Raw genomic sequence first — 26,631 nt, 5'->3', positions numbered from 1 at the left:
TGTGTTCATGTGATTTAATGCTTTTGTTTGGTTTAATGCTATAATTTAAAATGATAGATCATATTTTAAATTTGTTGTAAGCTGCCACGGTGGCCAAGAAATGCAAAAATCAAATATTTATTATGGACATTTTCAAAATAATTTGCACACATGCAAAGGATACCTGAGAGAGCGACTGTCGGAGACGAGTGAGCTGCGTGTTGTGTCCTGTGAAATCTTGTTCCGACACCATCTGCTTAAGTTTCTCCTTTTCTATCGCTATGCTGTTGAAGGCGGACTTCAGAAGAGAGTGCACTGGAAGGAAAGAAGAAATGCCTTTGCTTGTTGTGTTCACAGCACTTTGCATGCTGTTCAGGAGACCTGCTGCCAGCATGAGATTTCAAGACTGCAGAGAAAAGCTGGCACAGCATTGAGGCTATAAGTCCCTGATTCAAATCTCACCTTGGCTATTACAAGGAAGTAATAGTGTTTCTGATTATTATTACAGACGAAAATAACTGAGATGAAGACTTTCCAAACTTTGCCTAACCTCTTTTGAGCACCCACAATTAGGACTACCATGGGTTGTGTATACCTGCTACAATTTTTGTACTCACATATGACAAAAATGTACACAATCCCTTTGCGTGTGTGTGAAAAGTGCCGTCAAGTCGCAGCCGACCTCTGGCGACCCAGTAGTTTTTTCAAGGCAAGAGACTAACAGAGGCGGTTGGCCAGTGCCTTCCTCTGCATACCGACCCTAGTATTCCTTGGTGGTCTCCCATCCAAGTACACAATCCCTTTACCTAATGGAGAATCCGCTCTTAACTTCTGTCTTTAAATAAAAGACTAATAAGTATGACTGTTCCTGTAACGCTGCATTAATAAGGAGAGGTTACTTTGATCTTCAAACAGCTCCTTTGATTAGGCAACCATTTTAAAAGGGAAGTAATCAGTGGCAGGTTTTCCCTATGGCATTTTCATTAACTATTTTTGGGTACAGACTGAGACAGGCAAAATAAGCTGTGTAAAACTGCCTGCATGTCACATTTCTTTGCAATGTACACAAAAACGTAAGAACATAAGGAAGGCCATGCTGGATCAGACCATGGTCCATCAAGTCCAGCAGTCTGTTCACACAGTGGCCAATCAGGTGCCTCTAGGAAGCCCACAAACAAGACGACTGCAGCAGCAGTGTCCTACCTGTGTTCCACAGCACCTAATATAATAGGCATGCTTATCTGGTCCTGGAGAGAATAGGTATGCCTCATGACTAGTATCCATTTTTACTAGTAGCTATGAATACCTCTCTCCTCCATGAACATGCCCACTCCCCTCTTAAAGCCCTTAAAAGTTGGCAGCCATCACCACATCCTGGGGCAGGGAGTTCCACAATTTAACTATGCGTATGTAAACAAGTAGGAGCCCCGTGGCGCAGAGTGGTAAACTGCAGTATTGCAGTCCAAAGCTCTGCTCATGACCTGAGTTCGATCCCAACGGAAGTCGGTTTCAGGTAGCCGACTCAAGGTTGACTCAGCCTTCCATCCTTCCGAGGTCGGTAAAATGAGTACCCAGCTTGCTGGGGGTAAAGGGAAGATGACTGGGGAAGGCAATGGCAAACCACTGTAAATAAAGTCTGTCTAGAAAATGTCAGGATGTGACATCACCCCATGGGTCAAGAATGACCCGGTGCTTGCACAGGGGACCTTTACCTTTATGTAAACAAGTAGCTGCTTTATGAATGACAAAACCCACATCTCTCAGCCCTCCTTCTGCAGTTAGAAAAACCTTCACTGGGTTGCCTCCCATGGCGTTGCCTGAGCCGCCCTCCTCAACTCTCCCCTCCGATACTGAGAGCCACAATTGAGGTGACAGCACTGCAGGCAGGTGGCTAGGCAAGGAAATTTCTTCTCACCCACCCAGCCATCTCTATCAGCATCGCCTGAGCCGCTCTCCCCGACTCTTCTCTCTCCTCAAAAACAGCAGTGGCTCAGTGGTAGAGCATCTGCTTGGCATGCAGAAGGTCCCAGGTTCAATCCCCGGCACCTCCACTCAAAGGGACTAGGCAAGTAGGTGATGTGAAAGACCTCTGCCTGAGACCCTGAAGAGCCGCTGCTGGTCTGAGTAGACAATACTGACTTGGATGGACCCAAGGGTCTGATTCAGCAGAAGGCAGCTTCATGTGTGTTCATGTGCTCCCCCAAGCAGCTGGCTGCTCTGCAGCCTCAACAACAGTGGCTGCGATTTCCCTGTACGGCTGCCCACAAGGCAGCTTCACTGCACTTTATAGAATAGAAATTTTTATTGTATATAGCCATTGGCCATCACAATTTACTAAAACAAACAAACAAACAATAATACAAATACAGCGGATTATCAAATAAAATATTAAATAGATAATGGAATATACTAAAATATTTCAATTTAAAAGTAGCTGCTCCTTCCGATACCACATTAAACTTTATTTTTCCTTGCTGCAAAAGCAAACAAAGAGACTCTTTATCAGGGGTGGCAAACATAAGGCCCGGGGGCTGGATCAGGCCCTTGAGAGCTCTTATCTGGCCCCCTGGCTAGCCGAGGCAGCCACATGCACCCCACTCTCGATCTGGGCTGGCAAGGTATGGCTTGGCCCGACCAAGTGGCATTTGTCATATCCAGCCCTCGTAACAATTGAGTTCAACACCCCTGCTCTATATGATGCATGTGCATCAATATCAGATAACAGAAATGTAATTTTCTCCACATGGCAGCTTTATAGAGCAGAGGCAGATGCTCACTTGCCTGCTCAATGATGAGGGTGGATGTTGCCCAGGCAGCTGTGGTGCATTATGTGCGCAAATGTTGTGGGGGATTAAAAAAATACCATCCATTTTTTAAAAGGGCTCAGATTTTTGCACAAGCCTGGGGGGTCCCTGAAGTTTGTTGAATTTTTTTTACTTCTGTGTAAATGGCCCCAATCCGTGGATTTAAGTATCTGCCCATCAGGGCAGACTTCGCTATTGGCTATAAGAGGATGTTCTGGGAGGAGACCTTTACTGCCTTCTTCTTCCTCTGCTGCTCATACTCTGTTCAAGAACAGCACTGACAGAAAGTTTCTGCCCGTTTTTCAAAAATATCAGGATATAATCCACACATTCCTGGTAAACCTGGAGGAGGCTCTACACATGCTGAGCCAGGATGTATGAAGGCTGTATGAAGACTGATACTATGGGAAGTTGTTTCTATTCTGCTGTTCAAGTGTGTCAGCATGCTACACTGTACCCCACACTTCTTAGCAGCAGGCGATTTTTGAAAATGTTTACTGCTGTGTAATAAATTAAATGGCACTGTGTCATAATGGGCTTAAGTGCCATTAGATTTATCCTTTGTATCTGACACAAAAACGGTAAGAGCTGACAAGGTTCTCTCATGTTTTAAAAAGCTTCAGAAACCCCGACTGTATTCATACTTGGCATCTGCCAAACAAGTGGAAAAGACGCAAGCAATCATCCCCAACCCACACCATTCCGGTATTCACCTACAAATCCAAAGCGCTGCGGGATGAGCACCATGGGATAAGCAGTTCTCACATGGCCCTTTGGCTGTGTGCGAAAGATACCCAAACGCGTCGCTAAAGTATTTTGAACACAAAGGTTCTTTCTTAGGAACCAGAAAAGAATGAAAAAGAAATCCTCAGTAAATGTCCCATTCAACCTCTTCTTTTCCTTCCTCTGTAAACGAAACAAGTCAACCCACAGATCACATACATACATATACACACAGCTCTGGGCAAAACTCAGTGCATTAAAGGTTATATCCGGTGGGATGCAGTTTGCACACATTGCAATTACCTTTCTGTGCCATGAGGCAAAACTCTTCTTGAAGTTTTATGTAGTCCATGGAGCTTTCCAGGGGGTCAGATACATGGCTTGGAGGAGTCTGAAATTCGATGTCTGCACAAAGGTTAGGATTGGAGGAATGCAGGCGTACGGGAGACATTGTAGCACTGAAAGGAACCTAAATTGAGAAGCAACAGATACATGCGACTGCATCTTTCCTCCGTGGCACATCAGGAATGTCACCATAAGGCATTTCTCATGTTATCCTGATCCTTAATGTTTGCACATTCACCCAAGACACGGGTATTTCCCCCCCCCCTTTGCAGAAAGAGTTCTGCTTATTTTGATGGGGCCACCAAAATCAGGTTTCTTCCTCGCAAACCAATGATGATGCACGTTGAATATCAATTTGTATTGCCCTTAGGGTCTACAAGACTAAAAATGTTTCAATTCACACACATACAGCCATCAAGCAGCTCTTTCCCATTAACTGGAAAGCCTTGTGTCAGAGTAAGGCTTTCTCTGTTGGAGGACAGGATTCACTGGATCCTACTCATAGTTAATAACATGAGAAACCAAAAGCATCTTGATGTAAGGCAAAATGTAATCAAACATTGCATGGGGAGGATGGAATAATGGACTTTCAAGCGTGAGTATAAAATATGTTCTAGAACCATTCAGAGGAAAGCAGAAAAGTGAAGGGTGGCCTTTCATGAGTGAGATTTTTTGTTTAATGTGCAGTCTGGCCCTTTCATACTTGTATGAAGAATGTGTGAGTGGACCGAGGGTCAAATTTAAAAGGCACTAGTTCTGCTACCAAAAAAAAAATCAAAAAAAATCAGCTAAACATCTCCAAAGAGAAATTCATAACAGATTTAGGAAAGCACATCAGGAAATCAATATTAAATCCAACACATTAGTACATCTACAAATTACACTGCATGAAGCTTTACAGTCTCTCTGTGGACATTTCTCTTTTAATCCAAAAAGACTAGTTTTCTTAAGTGTACTTATCTTCAGAATTCATAGAAAAAACTAAAAAGTTAGGTTATCTCTTGAACTATGACTCCAATTTGTTATGTCATCTCTACTTCTCATTACTGTTTTTAATTATTATTATTTTTGCATATACATTAAGTGTAGGGATGTCACCAAATATCACAAACACACTTCCAATTAAAAAATCATAGTTTCTAACATAGGTTCTTCCTGCTTGGGATGAAACTGCAGTTTCCTTCTTTTTTAACCATAGTATAAAAGAATTTGATAAGATTATTACCGTTCACGTGGATACCTGTTTTTGTCTCAATAGCATACAAACGGTGCTTTGAAAGCCCCAAACAAACTGGGGAAAACAATAGGTGAACAAAACAAGAAGAAATTTAAGTTATATAATGTCTATGTTGTGTCATTTATGTTTAAGCTGAATTGAAATTGTCTAATTAATAGATATAGAATACGGTAGAATTTAGTGAATATAAATAAGTCAATATAAGAAGATATGATACTCAGTATGCTCTAATAATGATTAGCCTTTTAAGACCAATTATATTGCATTTATTTTGTGGGAAATAATTATTTTAATGAAAAACAGTAAAATGTATGATAGAGTGTTATAAAACTGGAGGGTAGGGAATATAGTGAGATGGTAGAAGGATGTGTATGTTCACCCAGTTAAAATGTGCGTTGACTCATTGTTATGTTAGTCTAGGTTGAGATGTTAAAATGTATTGTGCATGTGTTCTTTTCTTAGTTGTTTTTGTGTTATATGTTTTTTCTTGTGAGAAATTAATAAAACTTCTTCCAAAAAAGCCCAATAGGTGAACAACAACAAAAAAAGACTCAATGCTGTTGTGAAGTCATCAGAAGAATTGTATAGGTACATTAACACAGCAGCAAGAGCAGTGTGCCCTGACCTGGATGGCCCAGGCTAGCCTGATCTCGTCAGATCTCAGAAGCTAAGCAGGGTCAGCCCTGGTTAGTATTTGGATGGGAGACCACCAAGGAATACCAGGGGTGTTGTGCAGAGGAAGGCACTGGCAAAACCACCTCTGTTAGTCTCTTGCCATGAAAACCCAAAAAAAGGGGTCGCCATAAGTCGGCTGCGACTTGACGGCACTTCACACACACAAGAGCGGTGTATGAGGTAGTTTTATCACATTTTATATTTCCACCCAGAACTTTTCCGTGCTATTTTCTATTTTTCTGTATTTGTATTTCTGTATTTTTCTATTTTTAATTTCTGTTTATATATATGTTGAAATGAAAAATAAAAATATATGTTAAAAAAAAGACTCACAAGGATAACACAGCGACCCCCCCCCCCCATGGCATATTCGTACATCCCTTCTTAAGTGTATATGGATTTTACATATATTTTACTTTGTGTAGTTTAATAGAGGCGTACATCACATACATCTAAAATAAATCTACTCATGCACACGCACATACATCAATGGTGCTTTAAAAATTTACACACACATATATATTACTATTCTACAGCACACATGCAGGCAAAGCAAACGTACACAACCTTGTGTGCTATCTACAGCCCAACACTCAAGCGTGTCTGGTTTAACGCACTTGCAACCCACTTTGGCACTTCAATACAAAGTTAAGTGCTGAATTACAGCGCTAGTCAAAGGTGGAATAAATCCATGCTCATTTAAATGTCAACAACTGAAAAAATCAGCACAAAAATATATTAAACATGCTTCCAAAACATCCTAAACAGCAGCCAGCATTAAAAGTCATATAACTCTACACTCCAAAAGAAAAACAAGTTCAATGACCAGAATCAGTGAGAAGTGGCTTAAAACAGTGGCTGGTATCCAATCACATGCGTATAGAAGGTACAACCGTTTCCCCCCCATTCCTCTCCATTCCAATAACTCCCTTCGATCCCTGGAAAGATGTGTCCTGGGGTTGAGGGACCCATGAAGCAGAATAGCCATGCAGGTTTGGGGCTGTGAAAGAAGGCAGGAAAAGGAAATGAAGTTACCTCCTCTTCCATCAGTGGAGCGGGAAATGTGGAAGACACAAAAGGAGCAATTTCACCCCTCTCTACCCCCACAGTGTCCTGACCTGCACAGCTATTCCTCCAAGAGTTTCTGTGGCTCCAGGTATCCAGGATTAGAAGGGGATGCAGGAACAGAGAGAAACATGGGAGGGGAATCAGTGTTCCCTGCACACGTGATTGGATATCAACCACTATTGGTTCCGTCCTTTTAGGGACAAGGACCCTGTTAACTACTCGACTCGAAGTTTTGATTACCAGCTAAAACGTATTTTGTGAGCGATGACACAACTTTACACATACATGTTTGCTACAGCTACACTTGCTTCATGAATTTGCAGTGGTTCTCCAGGAATAATGTCCACAAAATACTTATACTCTTCTATTATAAATTTAAACCTGAATTAAAGCTGGATTGAAAAAAAAGGTATTTTTACAGGTTGTGTAAAACAATAACAAAAATCAAAGAACATGTTCCTTTCCTGAGGGGTACTCCTCGATCTCCGCCAGTACAAAGCAACAGAATTCTTACACTAAATCAATACCACCTCTTTTAAAAGTCCCTTAGACTTTTCCTTTGGGAAAACATTCTCAGATCTCAAGCTTTTCACTCAAACACTACATTTTGCCTTCACTAGCATTACAGTGGTTGAAACCAACAAGAGCAACATTTACCAAAGCTCTGTGCAAGGTAGTTCGGAGTAGAACCTATAAGCAGCTGAACAGCAATGGATACTACCCATAGCGACTGAAAGGAACCTCTCCATTCAGAGGCAGTAAACTTTAGAATACCAGTGCTAGGAGGCAACACCAGGGAAGGCCTTCGTTTCTGCGCCCTGCCTGTTGGCCCTCCAAAGCAACGGATTGTCCACTGTGAGAAACAGGCTGTTGGACTAGACCAGAATTCCCAAATATGGTGCCCGCAGGGACCACGGTACCTACCAGTACTTACCTTGGTACCCATCAAGCTTTTCAGAAAGTGAGTGGAGCCAATGCAAAGCAGGACTTGTTATTGGCTTCCCTCACTCAAATGAAAGGGTTTTCCACTGGAGGATCAAGATGGCTGGTAAGCCCCTGGGCTTTCCTTAATCTGTGTGTGGTTCCATTCCCCTTTTAGGATTTCCTTGATTCCAGGAGGTGCAAAAGGGGAAGTGTTGCATTTAGCTGTGCATCTGAAGGCAGCCATTTTGGATTTGGCTCCACCTCCTGTTGCAGCCATTTTGGGGTGGCACTCACTGTGTGAGTATGTGTGTAAAGTGCCGTCAAGTCGCAGCCGACTTACGGCGACCCCTTTTGGGGTTTTCATGGCAAGAGACTATCAGAGGTGGTTTGCCAATGCCTTCCTCTGCACAGCAACCCAGGTATTCCTTGGAGGTCTCCCATCCAAATACTAACCAGGGCTGACCCTGCTTAGCTTCTGAGATCTGACAAGATCAGGCTAGCCTGGGCCATCCAGGTCAGGGCCATCCAGGTCACTCACTACCCCCTTAAAAATCCCAAAAGTCTCTGCAGCCTCAAAAAGGTTGGGAAGCCCTGGACTAGACAGACCACTAGTTTGGTCCAGCAGGGCTCTTCTTAAGTTTGGTTATCCTTTAAAAATGAGTTTGGAAAACTCAGCTGTGGAGGAAGGCTCCTTCAATCGTAGCTAGGGCCTCATGGGCACTTGTTCCCTTTGTGTTGACACTGGGTCCTAAAACTCAGCCCTCACAAAGAAACTGCTATCAGTGAGGCACGAGGAGGCAAGGAGAGGATTCAATGCATCCATGCAGTCTATCCTTCAGCCTACTCATGCAGAGTTATTTTCAAGGACAGCCCTTCTGCTCCAAATATATTCTACTGCAGTGGCCACTGGTTTCTACAAAGATCCAAAGATATGCACAGGAGAGCTTCCACACATGAAACGGAGCCTCTGAATCTCCTTCGTTAAAAGCCTCTGGAAGTAGCCTTATTGCACAAGGAACTTGTCTGAAAAAAAATAAAAGCAAAGGAAACACCACTGTGCCCACAAAGTCTAAGAGGCTCTTTGAATCCCAGTCCACATTCATACATTTACCAAAAAAAAAAAAAGGGCCTACATTAATACAAATATTAAATTATCTTAACTGATCTTATTGGTATTGGGGGAGGGGAACAGCCTATGTCTACTTCATTTGTGTTTAAAAACTGTGAAACGCTGGGAGAGATTTCTACTACCATGCACAGGTGATGTGCATTTCAACTTTGCTTCCCAGTATTGAGTAAAAACAACGGAATATAAGGCAGATGATATTTTTACACAGATTAAAGGCATACTATGGCGATAATGCAAAACTAATTTCTTTCTAACCGCAAGAGCACAAGGCATCCTGACTCCCACTGGTCCTACTTTGTAACACCCCTCCCATCTTCTGATCCGGATATACCGTATTTTTTCGCTCCATAACACACACTTTTTTCCTCCTCAAAAGGGAGGGGAAATGTCTGTGCGTGTTATGGAGCGAATGTGCGCACAGAGCCGGCTGGGCGCGCTGAAACGACGTGAGACGGCTCTGTGCGCCCCGTTCCAGCGCTCCCAGCCGGCTCTGTGCGCCGGGCGGGGTGCACAGAGCCAGCTGGGAGCGCTGAAATGACGCGAGCCGGCTTTCCCCGCCCGCCTCCCAGCTGGGAGGCGGGCGGGGTGCACAGAGCCGGCTTTCCCCGCCCCAACGGCCAGCTGGGAGGCGAGCGGGTCACACAGAGCCGGCTCACGTTCCAGCGCGAGCCCGCTTTCCCCGCCCCGACGGCCAGCTGTGGGGGGGCGTTATGGTCAGGTGTGTGCTATGGAGCGAAAAAATACGGTAAGGGCTGATGGGTCTTCATTCTGTTTGTATCTGATGAAGGGGCTGAACCCATGAAAACCTATACCTAGAAAATACTATTTAGGATGCTAGTGGACTTGAATTTTGTCCTTTGGATAACCATTTACAGGAACCAAGTTCAGTTTGTAATTTGCTCTGGAAGAAATCATTAGTTTCTTATATTTCAGGCTACCTGGTAAACATTATGCAGAACATCTGAAGTACAGTGGCAGGCTAGAGAGCATTAGTTTAATATGACAACTGTGGATCAAAACAGAGACTGATTTTTTTTAAAAAAATACAAAATTAAAATCCTATATTTGTAAAGAAATACTTTGTGACAATGTACGTATGAGGAAAACTTCCTTCAATATTCATTCAGGTGAGGAAGGTGAAAATATGACTGCAGTGGAACTGAAAATTTCTGCCAGATAAATCCTAAACAGGTCTACTCAGAACTGAGTCCCATTTAGAATATTATCTTAAGGGGTGTGTCAGGGAAAGCTATGGGCATGTCATGAATGCGTGTTTGCCACTCATACTGCAGGATCTCTCAACTGCAGTAACCCTTTTGTAAAAACTTCACTTCCCTCTTCTGTTTTCAAGCAGAAAGTGAAGTTTCAGATGAAGAACAAGAATCACGATGGGTAGGCACGTTAGTCTGTCACTAGCAGTAGAATAAAGCAAGAGTCCAGTAGCACTTTAAAGAATAATAAAATTTCTGGCAGGGTATGAGCTTTCATGAGCCACAGTTCACTTCTTCAGATACCTGAAGAGCGGTATCCTTCATAATCACAATGATGCGCCATCTCATTCAGGTATCTGAAGAAGTGAGCTGTGGCTCATGAAAGCTCATACCCTGCCAGAAATTTTGTTAGTCTAAAGTGCTACTGGACTCTTGCTCTTTTCTACTGTTAAGGAGAATTAAACTGGCTTACAATCTCCTTTCCTTCCTCTCCACACAACAGACAACTTGTGAGATAGGTCGGGCTGAGAGAACTTTTAGAATCCTGTGTTACGATTTCCCTGCTCTGGTCCATATCATTGGCTGGCAGGAGTGAAGAAATGCTCAACATGATAACATCACAGCATTGGCTGAATGGTGAATGTTTCTCAATGTTAAAGTGAATTCACCTCTATGTTTCCTGTAACAAGTAGGTTCTGCATGAAATGGCTTAAAAAATTGAACAAGTCTTAGAAGAAGGAGAAGAAGAAGAGTTGGTTTTTATATGCCGATTTTCTCTGCCTTTTTAAGGAGAACCAAACCAGCTTACAATCCTCCCTTCCTCTCTCTACAACAGACACCTTGTGAGGTTGGTGAGGCTGGGAGAGCTCCAAGATAACTGTGACTATCCCAAGGTCATCCAGCAGGCTTCATGTGTAGGAGTGGGGAATCAAACCTAGTTCTACAGATTAGAGTTCATCGCTCTTAACCACTACACCACGCAGGTATGTGTGTGTTAAGTGCCGTCAAGTCGCTTCTGACTCATGGAAACCCTATGAATCAAAGTCCTCCAAAATGACAGCCTTTGACAGCCTTGCTCAGGTCTTTGACAGCCTTTGACAGCCTTGCTCAGGTCTTGCAAATTGAGAGCTGTGGCTTCCTTTATTGAATCAATTCATCTCTTGTTGGGTCTTCCTCTTTTCCTGCTGCCCTCAACTTTTCCTAGCATGACTGTCTTTTCCAGCGACTCCTGTCTTCTCATAATGTGGTGTAAGCACGCGGGTACACCTTATGAGATTCAAAAGAAATAACCATCCTCTTGAAGACTGAAAGGTAGACCTACAGCATCAAGACACTCCTTAGTAAAACATGGTGGTAGTAATATGACTTTTTTGGATTATGAAACAGAAAAAAAAAACTTTAAACAATAATATAAAACTGCATGGTGGAATTCATGATTGACTTGATAACCAACTACTTCTCTACCAATTTTTAAAAACATTTATAGAGTTACTGCGGTCCGTTGGAGGAATGGAAGCAGAATCCTAAGCATCTTTAGTCAGAATTTATGTCCTCTGAGTACAGTAAGGCAAGCCAGCATGGTGTAGTGGTTAAGAGCGGTGGCTTGGAGCGGTGGAGTCTGATCTGGAGAACCGGGTTTGATTCCCCACTCCTCCACATGAGCGGCGGAGGCTAATCTGGTGAACTAGATTTGTTTCCCCATTCCTACACACGAAGCCAGCTGGGTGACCTTGGGCTAGTCACAGCTCTCTCAGCCTCTCCTACCTCACAGGGTGTCTGTTGTGAGGAGGGGAAGGGAAGGTGATTGTAAGCCGGTTTGAGTCTCCCTTAAGTGGTAGAGGAAGTCAGCATATAAAAACCAACTCTTCTTCTTCTTCTAAGGGGATGGATCTGCTGCAGCAAGCCAAAAATGCAAGTTGAGAGAACCCCCCATGAAACTCTCCATTGAGTTCCACGGGGCTATGCCTGCCTTTCTGCAGGCGTAAACTTGATGCCAGCAAAAAGGGGCACTCCAGGGCCCCGCGGAATGGCCACCTTTATCCCGGTATGAGCCCTTGCACCGGGAAAATGCTGCCAGTGCCCATGGCATGTACTGCTACACAACTCCCCAGGGCTGGTGTAAGTGGCCTTGCGCTGGCATTGGTGCTAGTTTAGCCGGCACAATTGTCACTAATGCCAGCGCTAGAGTCACGCCGGCTCCGATCCCCTTTTGGGGGGGCCCCCATTAGGATTGGGCAGCCCTTCCCAAAAACCTTAGGATTGAAAGCCTGGATCCTTAAAAGAAGTAGCTTTCCTATGATTTATATGGTATTATGGTATTAATATAGTATTATATGGTTATGGGCAGAGCCACAAAATGGCTGCTACAAAATGGCTGCGCAGGAGGAGCCACAACATGGCTGCCGTTGCTTACCCTCAGTCACACAGTGAAGATCTTTGTGCTGTGATGAGCCAATCAAATCATCAATGACCAATCAGAAGCCCTGCTGGGCAAAAGCCCGACCTCACCCCACCCTCTTCCTAAAAACACTTGGCAGGTGCCAGGTAAAGTGTTGGCGGGTATCATAGTGCTCATGAGCACCATGCTGGGGATCTCTGATCTATAAACATCCTACCAGCCAGGGAGGGGCTGTGGCTCAGTGCTAGAGCATCTGCTTGGCGTGCAGAAGGGTCCCAGGTCCAATCCCCGGCATCTCCAGTTAAAGGGACTAGGCGAGTAGGTGATGTGAAAGACCCCTGCCTGAGACCCTGGAGAGCCTGGTCTGAGCAGACAATACTGACTTTGATGGACCAAGGGTCTGATTCAGTATAAGGCAGCTTCATATATTCATGTGTACCAGCATTAAATACAATTAACCCTTTTGTATATCTTCATGTGGCGCATCATGCATATGAAAAACAAAAAGAGTCTGGCTCAGAACGTATGCAGAAATCCACTCATGCACTCAGGTGAGACGTATTTCAGGTAGGACCCATGGCTCAGTGACAGAGTACATGCTTCACAAGCAGAAGATCCCAGGTTTAATCCCAGGCATTTCCAGTTGAAGTATCTCAGGTAGTTGCTCTTGAGAAAGGCCTTTCAATGCCCAAGATCCTAGAGAGAACTACCATTCCCAGCAGATGACTCTGAACTAGATGGACCAATGGTCTGACTCCTGCAAGGCAGCTCCATATGTTCTGCACAGAGCCATGTTTAAGCACTTTTTAAGCCTCATTCAAGCTGAACTTGAATGCTAAGCACATGCTTAACTCCCTCACACTGAATCTCAAAGTACTTAAAGGTTTGGCTAGACCTGTTCTAAAAACAGTTTACATGCTTATTTGGTTGCATGGTCATAAAACATGTGTGAGGTAGGCGGCTCCTGACCTCACAACATATTTTATCACGTAGCAGAGTTAGCCTGGTGACCTCCGCTCCCCAAAATGCCATCGCCATACATGACTGAAGCGCAGCTCGAGCTCTGAGCATCGATAGCAGGTATCCCCGTCTTTAAAACTGTAGTGCCTTGACTATAAATCCACTCACTGTTGTAGCCACTGCTGCTGCTAGCCTCTGTCGCCGCCGCGCGGTGCTGAATTGGCCCTTCAGCGCTGTCCCTTCCTGACAGTGAACAGGAGAAGAATAGGGAAGCAGAGAGAAGGGAGGGAAAGAATGATAGGACGCAGGAACATGGAAAGATGCTCAGAGGAGATGGAGATTCTTTAACATGATTCCTCCAAAGGACTAATTCACATCACTCCACATGAGGGCTGAAAATGCAAGCTGTCTTGATTTGTTTTGTAACTGGGCACATGCAAAGGGGAGCCATCCGGTCGCTCGGCTTTGTTAGCCAATGCTAAACTGAAGTACATTATTTACTCATCTTGTCACAGTCTCACCAGCACTTTGAGGGAGTGACACCGTCAGGTGAATTCAGACAGGGCTTAGTCGAAGGTGTAGAAAAGAATGTGAATTGGCCCAAATTCTTCAGCGTAGAAAAGCACTGGGCGTTCAGACAAACTGAGCTGTTTTCTCATGCGAGGAAGTGGAAGGTACTTAAATACATAAGAATTATCTGCTCTATGGTTTTCTTAATGGTACCTATTACTTGTGAATTACAACCACATGTCTGAAACCTGCTCATATTATTCAGCATGCAAATGGAGAACAAGATGTCATGGGATGAAAAGACGACAAAAGGAAAACGTAAGTTGTGAATACTGATCTACTTCACATATTTTAGCAAGAATCACCTAAAATGCTCTCTTAGAGTTATGCTACCGTGAACAAGCTAGTGACAGAAGTTCTGTATATGTCGAATGTAAAAGTATTTATGAACTAAGGGTTTCTCTGTGTACAACTTTAATTTTGTCCGCCTCAGGTTTCAGGGCACAATTTCCCTCCCAATTTGCTATTCTCTATATTCATTGCTTCTGCCTGTTATTGAATGACTGCCTATGAGTTCATTTCCCTTCCAAGTTATTCTGCAACGCTCTCAAGACAACTTCAAGAAGGAAGAAAAATACTTATTTCATCACTATTTGCATGCTACAAACTGCAAACATGTAGGCATGATTAATAATGGTCCTTCAGACATGCCATTTAAAATCCAAAGTGCCACTTGAGAGAGCATTTAGTAAAAAGGTTCCCAAGGTCAGAGCCAACTTGTTTTTATCTTTTGATGGGTATTCTTGAAGGCAGCCTCTCTTCTTTATATAACCAAGGGCAGGCGTTAATGGGAGACAGGGTATGTTCCAACGTTTGCTGATCAACCCTAAACCATTCCTGCCTTCACTCACATAAATTCTTTCAGGCCTCAGCAGAGCTTCGTCGAACACTAGAGGGAGCAAGTATCAGGCATTCATATACCCTCACCCTATCCTCACTGCCCTGTTATCTGAATCTGGCCTTTTATGCATTCGGTTTCCTTGCGTCTAACTTCCTGTTTCTTTCTTTTTTGGGGGGGGGGTTCAGTTATGCATGTGTTTTGCTCCTTCTAATGGTCCATTCTGTAAAACAGCAGTTTTTATGAAGCACAAAAAGCTGCTGATTTAAACTTACAGGTAGAAACGCTTCATTTAAAGCTGTGTGATGTCGAATCGACCAAAAGAGGGAGCAAAACACGTGCATAACTGGGAACACCCGCCCACCCCGAAGAAACAGGAAGTTAGATGCAAGGAAACTGAAAATACTTAAAAGGCCTCTGCCCCCCCTCAACTGGAAGATGGAAATAAATCTTGTACCTTGCTGGATCAGATGTTAGTATTTGCTAGGGAAGAGCAGGAAGAAGAGAAATTTTATTATGTTCCCTAATTTACTTTTGTTCAGAAATTAACAGTGTCAGCCTAAGCAGTTACACCATTCTAAGCATGTAGAAGGATGTAACTCTGTTTAAAATGGCACTATAAGGCTTAGCTCATGAAAAGGCTAAGCCACAGGTTGGCATTATAAGAAGCAGGTTGGCATCTTTGGATCCAATCCTGTGGTTTGGATCCAACACCATATCTCTCGCAATATCAATATTCCCTTGCTTTAAAAAATAACAACAGACAATAGTACAAAGCCCTAACAACCTCACTAGGATATATTGCCTAATGACACCTTTACTTACTCTGAAAATACTGCACAACAAAGTCAAGGTTTGGGAATGATACAACATGAAACATTAATTCTTTATATTTTATTTGACTCTGAGAGACAACAGTACTTCCTCTCCTTTCCAACTTTCTCTGAAAAGTACTTAGCCTGACCACTGACTCCCTGTGCAAAACTATTCTAATTTCTAAAGCATGAAGCAGCAATTCATTGTTCACTACTCTCTGAATCATGACATTTACCTGATAAAATTATCTGAATAGGATTTCAGACACAGACTGGTCATCTTCTTGCTTTAGAGAGTTTCTTCTCATGAAATCCTGCATCATTTATCAAAAAATCCTTCTAAGGGAGCAGTCTTTTTGCTACAGAAAAACAATCTCACCAGGAAAAGGCTATAGTTAGCAGTAAAATGTGTGCTAGAGCACTATGAATTATCAGGCCTTAATTCTATTGAGAGGGTGTTCAGGATGCGCTCTTTAACCCTTCCCCTCCCCAAACTCCTACTTTGATATTTCAGTTCCAAATAAGTAGAACAAAATTTTAAAAAATGGTCCACAAAACAATCTGCATCCAGTATTTGTGCTTAGTACCACAGATATTAGTAGCAATGAAAACAGGACAGTGTTAACATACAGAACACATTTAAAGCACATGCAAGAAAGTTGAAAGATTTTTGTAGAGGATGCTATATGAACTATCATTTGAGCAAACACCTGGATTTGTCTGATGCATCTTTCTTGAAAGTACTGATTCTTATTCTAGAAAATATAGTCTATAAACTGGGGAGAATTAAAAAGATGGCATTTTTGCCAGACTGGTGTGGTCATCTAATTCTGTTGCATGCTCTACATTGTATGTCAGAGGCAAATGGAAAATAAATATATATTGCTCTAAGCAAGGTTTCTTAACAGTTATGCTTCATGAGAATCCCATTTATGGCAAAAACATGTCGTTGATTCTTGTCTCAACTATGGCTAGATTTCAGAGTTTTTTTATTTCAGTATAAAAGGTACTGAAAATACTGACAAAGTATCAATCTGTCCTTTTGATTACAAAACTGCCTAATTCAAAGTTTGTCTTTGAGCCTCTTCACAAAGGATTAACTTCCTACACAAATACCACTTCTCTGTAGGTAAACCATGTGTGCACTGTCACACAAGGAGTCTGTGCTTGTTTTGCTGCATGTACATGCGGTGATTGTGGCTTCCCAAAATTTGCCAGATGTGGCAATACAGACACATGTGCTTGCCACACATAATGCTGTGGACACAGCTTGAACATAATGTTCCTAAGGAGAAGTGGTATCTGTGTAGTAAATCATCCTTTCTGGATAATTCAGAGACTCCTATTCATATTTTGTGGAACTCTGTTGGGAAGGTGGTCCTCCATGGTCTCTTTCTTTGAGAGCTTCACTCCAGCCTCCTTCTCTGAGCGAGCTTGCTGATCTCCCAATGTGGGACTGCACAGAAGCCACAATGATGAAAACAGGCCTGTAACTGTTGTTCACGAGTGGTCTTCTGTGCAGGCACACATCCCTCCATCCAGCCCGCTGTGAATGCTCTGAAACATTAGCTTCTTGGGGTCTCTGGTGGCAGCATGGAGAGAGTGGCACGGAAGGAGTAGCGCCCCTCCTCCTGGTCATATGATCGTTTGGGTGGGAAAGCACCAGAGGGAGGAAGGGCGCTCCTAGTCTACTAGAAAGTCTACTAGAAAGCTCCTAGTCTACTAGAAAGCTCTCCCATGGCCGGCCTGCACACACGAAGGCTGGGATCCCAAAACGTAGCTAGTTCTGCCTTCCTTAGAAAGCTTTGGACTCACGCTGCTCACATTGTGTTTCCCTCCTTTGCCATATAGCGAAACAAAACTCAGAAGCCTTTTCAAGTCACTTGGTGATAAGACATGAATGGTGGTAGTTGTGGCAGTCTTGGGTTCAATGGACAAAGCTAAGAATCCTACTCTGCACTCTCAAGCAATTTAACCTTCCTACTCTAACCAATTCCAGTCAGCATTTTCCCCCATTCTAACATTACTCTTCCTATTTCTGTCTTTCTACAAATTCTTCCACATGTTAACAGAAGAAGGGGGGAAAAGAGTAATTTCTGAGCATAGAGCCTTGTTCTTCAAATGAAGAATGCCTTAAAAATCAGTGCCTCAAAATCAGTGGGAATATTCCTGTTGCTATTTATTGCCTAGAACTGCAATGCAAAAAAAAAAGCAAACGACAGGAAGGGGGAAATACCTGAAGTTGTATTTTAGCATCTTTGCTGACGCTTTTTGTTCGCCATCTTCTTGTGACACGCTTGTCTTTCTTTGAAATATCTACACAGTTAGCCTACGTTACAAAATAGTTAAAAGCAACAAAGCATTGTGTTAAAGCTTGCACACAGACAATAAGAGCAAGTTAGTAATAAGAGTCTTAGTAACATTTTCTACAAGTTAAAGAGGGTGGTAAAAATGTCAGCCTCCGTTCCACGAACAAAGCGAACAGTGTGCCTGTTAAAGACCATCTGAGAAGCAAACAAACCCAGACCACAATCCTACAGCTATGTATCTAGGCATTTTCCAACAAACATTTATCTACCTAACCAACAGCCTTTTCGCACACTAGCGTGCTGTTGAGATCATTTGTTGAAGACTTGCTTCACGTGCCACCGTTTTCTGAGGTAACATGGCGGAATCGCTAGAGAAAAGACCTTCTCCTGTTGTGACTTCCCAGCTGTGGAATTCCCTTCCCACAACTGTTCATTTGCTGACCATCGTGCATATCCAACCATCCACAGACTTCTTGGAGTAGAGCTTTTCCACCTTCTCCCTCCTGCTGCAGCCCATTGAATTCCCTGAAATTTTGGTCATGGGGGAGGGGGTCAGTGGACCCTCAGGAACGTATCGGCCAAAGTGGGGGGCCATAGTGGGAAGGGGCAGTTGCTGTAAATAGCCCCCCCCCCATTCTGCAAACGGAAATGCCATTCCATTGCATAAACTGTGGGGTGGATAAATGCCAGTGTTGTTTTAAGTTACTGGTGCCAGGTTAAGATCCATTTACTTAGGCCTTTATTACTTGAACTCTGACCATGAAAGCCTTCAACAATACTTTATTACTTTGTTTTCTGAAGAGTTTCCCAGGGGATCTTCCCACTGCCATCTCCGCTGTTTTGAGTTTATTTAGCCTATGTTCATATTGATTATCTCTTTTTACGACCATTACACTCCTATTTTTGCTTTAAGGTTGTTTCTACTGCCAGTTATTACACTATCATTTTTTTTAAATTGTCATGCTCTTGTTAAAATGATATATTTTGCTGTTTTATTGATTCCTGGTTTTAAAGAGCTGGTATTTTTGCATTAAAGTTATTTTTTACTATGGTTTTATGTTATTACATTTCTTAACATCCTATATTGCTTACCTCTGCTGCTTTGTCGTGAATGCTGTTTTATGCTCTATTTTAAACCATTTAAAGCTGTTATTAGGTTAACTGTGGTTTAGTCATTTCAATACTTATTGTGGTGTTTTTAAATGTGTTGTGAGCCAAGTCCAGGGTGGTAGAGCATCTGCTTGGCATGTAGATGGTCACAGGCGCAATCCATGGAAAATCCAGTTAAAAGGTCATAGAATCACAGAGTTGGAAGGGACCACCAGGGTCATCTAGTCCAATCCCCTGCACAATGCAGGAAATTCACAACTACCTCCCCCACATACCCCCAGTGACCCCTACTCCATGCCCAGAAAATGGCCAAGATGCCCTCCCTCTCAGGTAGTGGGAGATGTGAAAAAGCCTCTGCTTCTTCGACCCTGAAGAGGTCCTACCAGTCAGAGTAAACAAGGTGACTTTGCCTAGGGTTGCAATGCACAGGTCAGTATAAGGCAGCTTCACGTGGTCTCTGTTAAAAAATATGAAGCGGCTCCTAAATATTTCAAGTAAACAAATAAAAGACAAACGCCGTCGAAAACAGGATTTCAACCCTCCTTTCACATGACGATCCGACTCACCGACAAAAGCCGAATATTACATACCTGACACAAACTATGCAAATTAAGTAATGATGCAAATTTGGGGGAAAAAACTTTTGTATCATTTGTAGCCACCAGGGAACTTGAACAGAACCACAGGTTGTTATTCTGAACACTCTAAACTAAACAATAGTACGCTTCTCAGCAAAGTCACCACCGCCATCCTTTGGCAATCATATCAAATGCTTCAAAGAAAGGACGTATTGGACTGGACTCTGTGGCTCCATTCCACTAATGGTGTCACTTCCTTCTGATGCAAGAAGCCTTCCTTGCACTGGAGGAAAGAGCCAATTTTAGTGGAATAGATCTGCAAGATCCAACTCACTGTATATACAAACATCATCTGAGTTTTGAAAACATATTTACCTGTATATCTGTGAAGTTTGGGGCCGACTGAGTTCTCTGCAGTATCTCTAAGTTTTGAAGAATTTTACTGAGTTCCACAAGGTTTGACTGGCAGTGCGAGAGATCTAACACACACACAAAAAATGTACATGAGTTACCCTAATTAAGATCTTCTTTGCCAAGGTATTTCTTGTCATAGAGGAGAGTACTTTCCCCTGTAATACCATAATCAAAAGCACACTGCCGGATGTGGCAAATCAACAACTTTTAGCAACTCTTCCCACAGGCATAAAACGGTACACACTGAAAGAGAGAAACATGTGGTTTTTCCATTTGTCTGAATCTTCTTTATCCTTACTGTGACAAGCTCTGGTACACACAGGACAAGAATTAGGCCAAGGAGAATTTCAACCAGTCCCTGGTTGAGGCAGAATAAAAAAACATAGGTAAAAGACAAGCTGAAATTATATTTTTTGCTAGTTCATGTTACATCCAGTCCTTCATCTCGCTCAGAATAGCCTACGCTCCCACATAATTAAGTTGCATTATTTCAGCAGAGGTTCATAGCAGAGGCACAGCATAGTTCCAGGCACAGTTGCTGGCACAGCAGCCAGCAAAGAGGACTAATCCTGCCATGATATTATACAAAATGAAAGGCACAAGGGAATCATACTAGCCTGTCAGCTTCTACAGAGGCCTGGCTCCATATGCCCCTTTCCCTTCAAAAGTACCAGAGAAAGAACCATTTTTGTCATGGCCCTTCAAATTTGGGACCCCCTCTCTACAACAATCACACAGGCACCTTGTTCATCTAGTTTTTAAGCATCAAGTGGATTCTGAGAGTTACTGGCTTATTATTGACTCTATTTTTACTAACCTGTGAGATATTTTAACTGTTTTTCGGCTGCTGGTAGTTGTCTTATCTACCACCTGCTTAGTAAAAGCTGCCTTAGAAGGTATCCAGCTGAGAGTTTTCATGAGGTATATATGTTTGAATTAATTAATTAATTATTCCATGTGAATCAGAAGGGCCAGTAAAGCCCTTCTGATTCACAGGGAATAGCCCAGATTCTAACCCCTTAATACCCCTCAGTTTAAAACCAGACTTGGGGATAGGAAAATTAAATGAGAAGTATCTGCCAGCTAGTAGCTGAGTGCTGAAGATGTCTTAAAAGGTGAAAGGAAAATACTGACTGGTCTCATGAAAGAACTTAGCTGGTTTGGAAATCTTCATTTTGGCAGTTCTGGAAGCAATACTTAACATGACGAGTGAGGAAAGCAAAAAACGGTTACTTTGAAATGAAGCTAAGAAGGTTGTTTATTTTTTTACTACAACAAACAAAATAAATTATTAACCACATCACAACCGTTAAGAACATCTCCTCCCACAGTAACAAATGGCTGTAATGTTAAATTCCATGTATGCCTCTATTGCGGACTGGATAAGAAATGTTATTTCATAGCAGGAGAACTAATAATGACTTAAAGGGGAAACTGGGCATAAAGCAAAGGGGAAACTGACCTTCTGCACACCTGTCCATCTCCTCAGAGTTCTGCAACCAAGCCACGACTTTACTTTGCCCAGTGGTGCACGTCGCAGGAAGGCTGCTGCTGCAAGGGATGGATGGCTGCCATGGGAAGCTATGCTGTGGTCCCTAAAAATATATATAATTAAGAAAATGCTGTACTGAGTGAGGGGGGATTCGTCCATGCTTTTTTTTTTTCTTAAAAAAAAAACCCCTCTAGCCAATAAAAGGAGACAAACATTATCCTCTCTTGAAAACACAAATCTGACACACTAGTCTACAGGAAATCCAATAAATGATCTTTGGAAAGATGGAGCAATATGAAGAAATTTAGAATCATACATCTTCCTCCTCTCTTCATTAGTATTGCCTCTTTTTGGAGATTCTTCGCATGGCTAGTGACACCCATTTTCTAACTGAGGACACTGTTTGCTGTGTGTGACGAATTCTAGTAAACTATTCAACAAATGCATATTTATTTACTTCATTTATACCCCACTTTCCCCCCAATGGGGATCCAAAGCAGCTTACATTATTCTCCTCTCCTCCGTTTTATCCTCAGAACAACCCTGGTAGACTGGCCCAGAAAGCTGTTACGGCAGAGTGGGGTCTCCCAGATCCCAGTATGACTCTCTAACCACTACACCACACTGACTCTCACATCCTCTCGGGAGATAACCATTCAAGCAGCCAAATTTTGCCTCAGGTCTAGTGGGATTTGTAAACGGCTAATTGAAAACCTTTCCCCATAGAAGATCTTTCCTCCTTTTCTTCAAATCATCCCTCCCAGAATCATCAACTTTTATTATTTTATTTTATTATTTTAACCTAACTTTGATTTTTATTAAGAGCTGATATTGTATCGAAATAAAACTTGATTGATTGATATAAATATCATACATCTTTTGAGTAAGCTAGAGAAGTGGGAAGAGTTTAAACCAAGTTATTTATCTTGAACAAGCAGGCTTTAAAAAGGGCAATACACCATAAATCCTCACTTGATGCTTTACTATCTTGCTACACAGTGTATCAAAGAGCCCACTAAACATCTGTATGTGGCTTTTGTGGATTTAGCAACATGAAGATAGGGATTCTGCCCTAAGAGGGACATCTTATACCTTTGCATCCAATACAGTGACATTAGCAGCAGGGGAAGACTCAGTGGTTGACGTAGAAGGGAATATGTGGAAGCTGGCATCTCGTGGTGATCGTACAATCTCATTCTGACGATAGAGTCTGTGGTGGCGCAACTTTGATACCCAAGCATCAAATGAATCCTGGGATTTTACCTAGTCAGCGAGAATGCAGAGTTTATTAACAGTCTCTGAATTTCATCATGTCATTTGACTGCGGCAAGTAGGGAAGAAAATGGATGGAAATACTCCTTACTTTCAAGTGGTAGATGTGCTCTTCGGTATCGAGGTCTATCCTACGAGCTTTCTTTTTAATTGACATAACTGATAAACCAACATCAATGCTCCCATGGACCTTCCCTTTCTGCGTCTGGAAAATAAATCATAGAAAACACTGTGATCAGCCTAGGAAAAAATAAAATAATGTGAAGCTTCAGTATAGGTCTAATAGGAGTATGTTATTTATTGGGCGACAGTTCAGGTTCATCCGAGAACATTTTAACAAGCAGAGTTGGAGAAAGAGGGAGATAGTTAGGAAAAATATCAAGTGCCTTTCACTGGGAGAGGCATGATGATGAAGAAGAGGAGTTGGTTTTTATATGCCGACTTTCTCTACCACTCAAGGAAGAATCAAACCGGCTTACAATCACCTTCCCTTCCCCTCCCACAACAGACACCCTGTGAGGTAGGTGGGGATGAGAGAGTGTGACTAGCCCAAGGTCACCCAGCTGGCTTCCTGTGTAGGAGTGAGGAAACAAATGCAGTTCACCAGATTACAGTCCACCAATCATGTGGAGGAGTGGGGAATCAAACCCAGTTCTCCAGATCAGAGTCCACCGCTCCAAACCACCACTCTTAACCACTATCCCATGCTGGCTCTGCATAGTCCTTTTTTTCTCCTCAAGATTTAATGAGATTGGTGAAAAAATATTAGAAAGAATTTTGCAAAAACTAGTTAAGGAAGATTTGAAAATCTAAGAATTAATTTTAAAAAATTGAGCTGGTGAGCTACTGGTAGCTTGCTGGCTATTGTGAAGTAGCCGCTACAATCCTTAGAAGACCCAGGAAAAGAGTGCAAAAAGCTCTGCTCTAGGATCCTTTAAAAAAAGCTTTATTTCTGGTAAAGGTCCCCTGTGCAAGCACCAGGTCATTCCTGAGCCATGGGGTGATGTCACATCCTGACGTTTACTAGACAGACTTTGTTTACGGGGTGATTTGCCAGTGCCTTCCCCAGTCATCTTCCCTTTACCCCCAGCAAGCTGGGTACTCATTTTACCGACCTCGGAAGGATGGAAGGCTGAGTCAACCTTGAGCTGGCTACCTGAAACCAACTTCCGTTGGGATCGAACTCAGGTCGTGAGCAGAGCTTGGACTGCAGTACTGCAGCTTACCACTCTGCGCCAAGTTTAAAACCTGGGCTGCTTCCACACTAAGGATTTACCATGTTTCACCTGACTAGTGAGTTTTTTTTTCATGTTTCCACATGATACTGTCCTGTTTGTACACCCACCATTAACAGCTCACTCTTTCCACACACAAAAATTGCTTTATTTTAATCGTGCAAAAAATAGCATTTCCTGGGGCAAAATGCTATCAGCAGGAGCAGTTTGCGAAGAGGAATCCGCATAATTGCAGGCCTTCAGTGAAGTGCCACTCAGTTATTCTTTGCATTTGTTGATATTCACAAGGGGCCGATCGCTGGCAACAACTAGCCTTTTAGGCAAAGGGGAGGGAATCGTCGGAAGCTCTGCAAATACAAGGTGTGTTTTTTTTAAGGTTGTTAAAGGAATTGCATCATTTTTATCCAGCATTACTCATGCTTTTTTTTTTAAAAAAAAAGAGAAGCTTCAACAACTCAGCCTGCCTGCCTTTTAGGGAGAGGGAAGGAATAATTGGAGGTACTTGCAAATATATGCAGGGTTGTTTTTTTTAAAAAAAAAAGTTATTTAAGAGGTATTTTGTTATTATTATGCAGCACCGTGTTACCCATGTGCCTCAAAATAAAATTAAAAAACCAAAACAGGGTTGGCGGAAAAACCTGAGGGTCACATGAGAGCATGGGGCGGGGCTTCAATATACATCAGGTGTGAAAGGAAAACCATCCCTAAAAGTGGAGAGAAACCTAATAAACGCTGGGCTGCCTGGAACCTTGGTTGCAAGAGTGATTTTACTCACAATTGCATCAGCAACCAGACTACCATGGAAAAACACCCTGATGAGGAAGCAGCCCTAGTAACACACTAGTGGGAGGGGAGCAGTTTGGGATATTTTTCATTATTCAGAAGTTGCTCTCGCTAAAGAAAAAGCTGCCAGCACAAGAAATGTGTTATATATGCCTGTGGACAAGAACTGTCCATGAAACTAAACTTCTCTTTGACTTCTCGGTTGCAGCTATTCTCACTGTTAAAGGGGCAAGATGCAGTTCAGCTTAAAAGCAGCTTGTCTTTGGAGCGATGAAACAGTAATAAAAAAATATATATGGAGACTCTGACAACATCTGCATTTCATGCAAATCCCCACGCACAGGGGTTCTTTGAACTATGGCCCATATAAATAAATAGTATTGTTGTTTTATTGGCATATGCCATATTAATGCATTTGAATCCGAATATAAATAAATACAGGAAAGACATCTCTTTCCTAATAAGAGTTTATTACAAAGCTAATTTCAGGACAGTTAATTTGGCATATGCCAGAAGCCTAACAATAGAATCTTCACTTGCTATACAATATGCGCCAATATTGTAGAAACGAGGAATCAAAATAATGTAACAAAACCGTCAAGGACCATCCCTGAACTAAACATTTTAATATATTCTACAACAATACTTTTTCCTCCTTCTGCATAAATAATCCTCGAGGGAGAAGTGAGTTATTATAGCCAGAACGGGCAACGTAATTCTGAGGACAAATTGCCTTGAAATCTCATATTGGTTAAGTTAAAAGAAATAACAGTGCAGGGCTTATTCCATCTTTAGAGGGAAAGAGAGAAAGAGACAGACAAGACAGAACGTGTGTATATTACATAGCGTTGATAACTGAACAAATACATTTTCAGATTGTGGCTTGCTTGTTATATGAGCAAGCAAAATTATTTCAGTAATGAATTATATTTTCTCACAGAGAATACAAGTGTACATCAGCTCTCCAGTATATATAATTTCCAATAGGTTATACTTTTTTCCCAATTGAAGGCTACCTATATCACTAATATTCATGATCAAATTAAATACTAAGAATTAAGTAAAGTAGATCTGATGTCCACTTGATGTACATTATATCCAACACATGGAACAAATGTGTATAATATAATCACAAATATCTATTGGGAGTCTATATAATCACTTGCATTAGTCACTCCACTGTAGGCCACTGGAAGCATCAGGTGTGCACTTATTTTCACACAGGAATGGAGAGCTTCGATCCCAGAACACAAGAAATCCTAGAAATATTGCAGGAATGGTCAGGTATAGCCCTTGGCCCACAAAAGCCACCTGCTGGGCAACTCCACGATCCTTTATACAAAGGATTTCATAGATTCCCACAGAGTGGTGCAAAAGTGATGCACCTGATCTCTACAGGAGATCAACCGATCAGCAGCTATTGCTGGAGTGCAAAATCCCCCCAGCCCTGCCCTTTCTTGTGTGACTGATCCCATCAGTACGGAACTTAATCACGGTTAATGCTAACTGGGATTCACCGTTAACCACAGCATAAATCTGTAGTGTGAAGATGGTGGTAAATCCTGGCTAAGAGTGATCCATGATTAATGTTAACAATGGTTAAAGTTGATACCAGTGTAAGACTGAACCATAGTTATGGTTACACAGGGAAGAGTAGAAAGAATTCATATTCAAGAAGGTGGCGCACTCAATTAACTGGAGCTACCCAACCAGCTTATTCATTCAGGAACATGTTCATCAGGTATGAATAATTTCTTCTGAT

The 26,631-nt window shown here is 42.3% G+C and overlaps 1 protein-coding gene across 2 annotated transcripts in view; it reads right to left on the bottom strand.

The window, feature by feature from the left end:
- OSBPL6 (oxysterol binding protein like 6) overlaps positions 1–26,631 on the bottom strand; it is a 67,449-nt gene that overhangs the window by 26,375 nt on the left and 14,443 nt on the right. The window contains exons 5-12 of one of the 2 annotated variants that reach the window (XM_056861399.1): positions 22,943–23,056; positions 22,672–22,842; positions 21,550–21,682; positions 20,049–20,152; positions 17,913–18,005; positions 13,622–13,696; positions 3,810–3,975; positions 164–294 (exon numbers count right to left, since the gene is read on the bottom strand). In XM_056861399.1, coding sequence (XP_056717377.1) covers positions 164–294; positions 3,810–3,975; positions 13,622–13,696; positions 17,913–18,005; positions 20,049–20,152; positions 21,550–21,682; positions 22,672–22,842; positions 22,943–23,056 — 987 coding nt within the window. The remainder of the gene's footprint in view (positions 1–163; positions 295–3,809; positions 3,976–13,621; positions 13,697–17,912; positions 18,006–20,048; positions 20,153–21,549; positions 21,683–22,671; positions 22,843–22,942; positions 23,057–26,631) is intronic. The other variant, XM_056861400.1, reaches the window with a different exon arrangement.

Source organism: Euleptes europaea, chromosome 15 (genome assembly GCF_029931775.1).
Source record: "Euleptes europaea isolate rEulEur1 chromosome 15, rEulEur1.hap1, whole genome shotgun sequence".
In the NCBI taxonomy this organism is placed as follows: domain Eukaryota; kingdom Metazoa; phylum Chordata; class Lepidosauria; order Squamata; family Sphaerodactylidae; genus Euleptes; species Euleptes europaea.
This window is presented reverse-complemented; position numbering and strand designations above follow the sequence as displayed.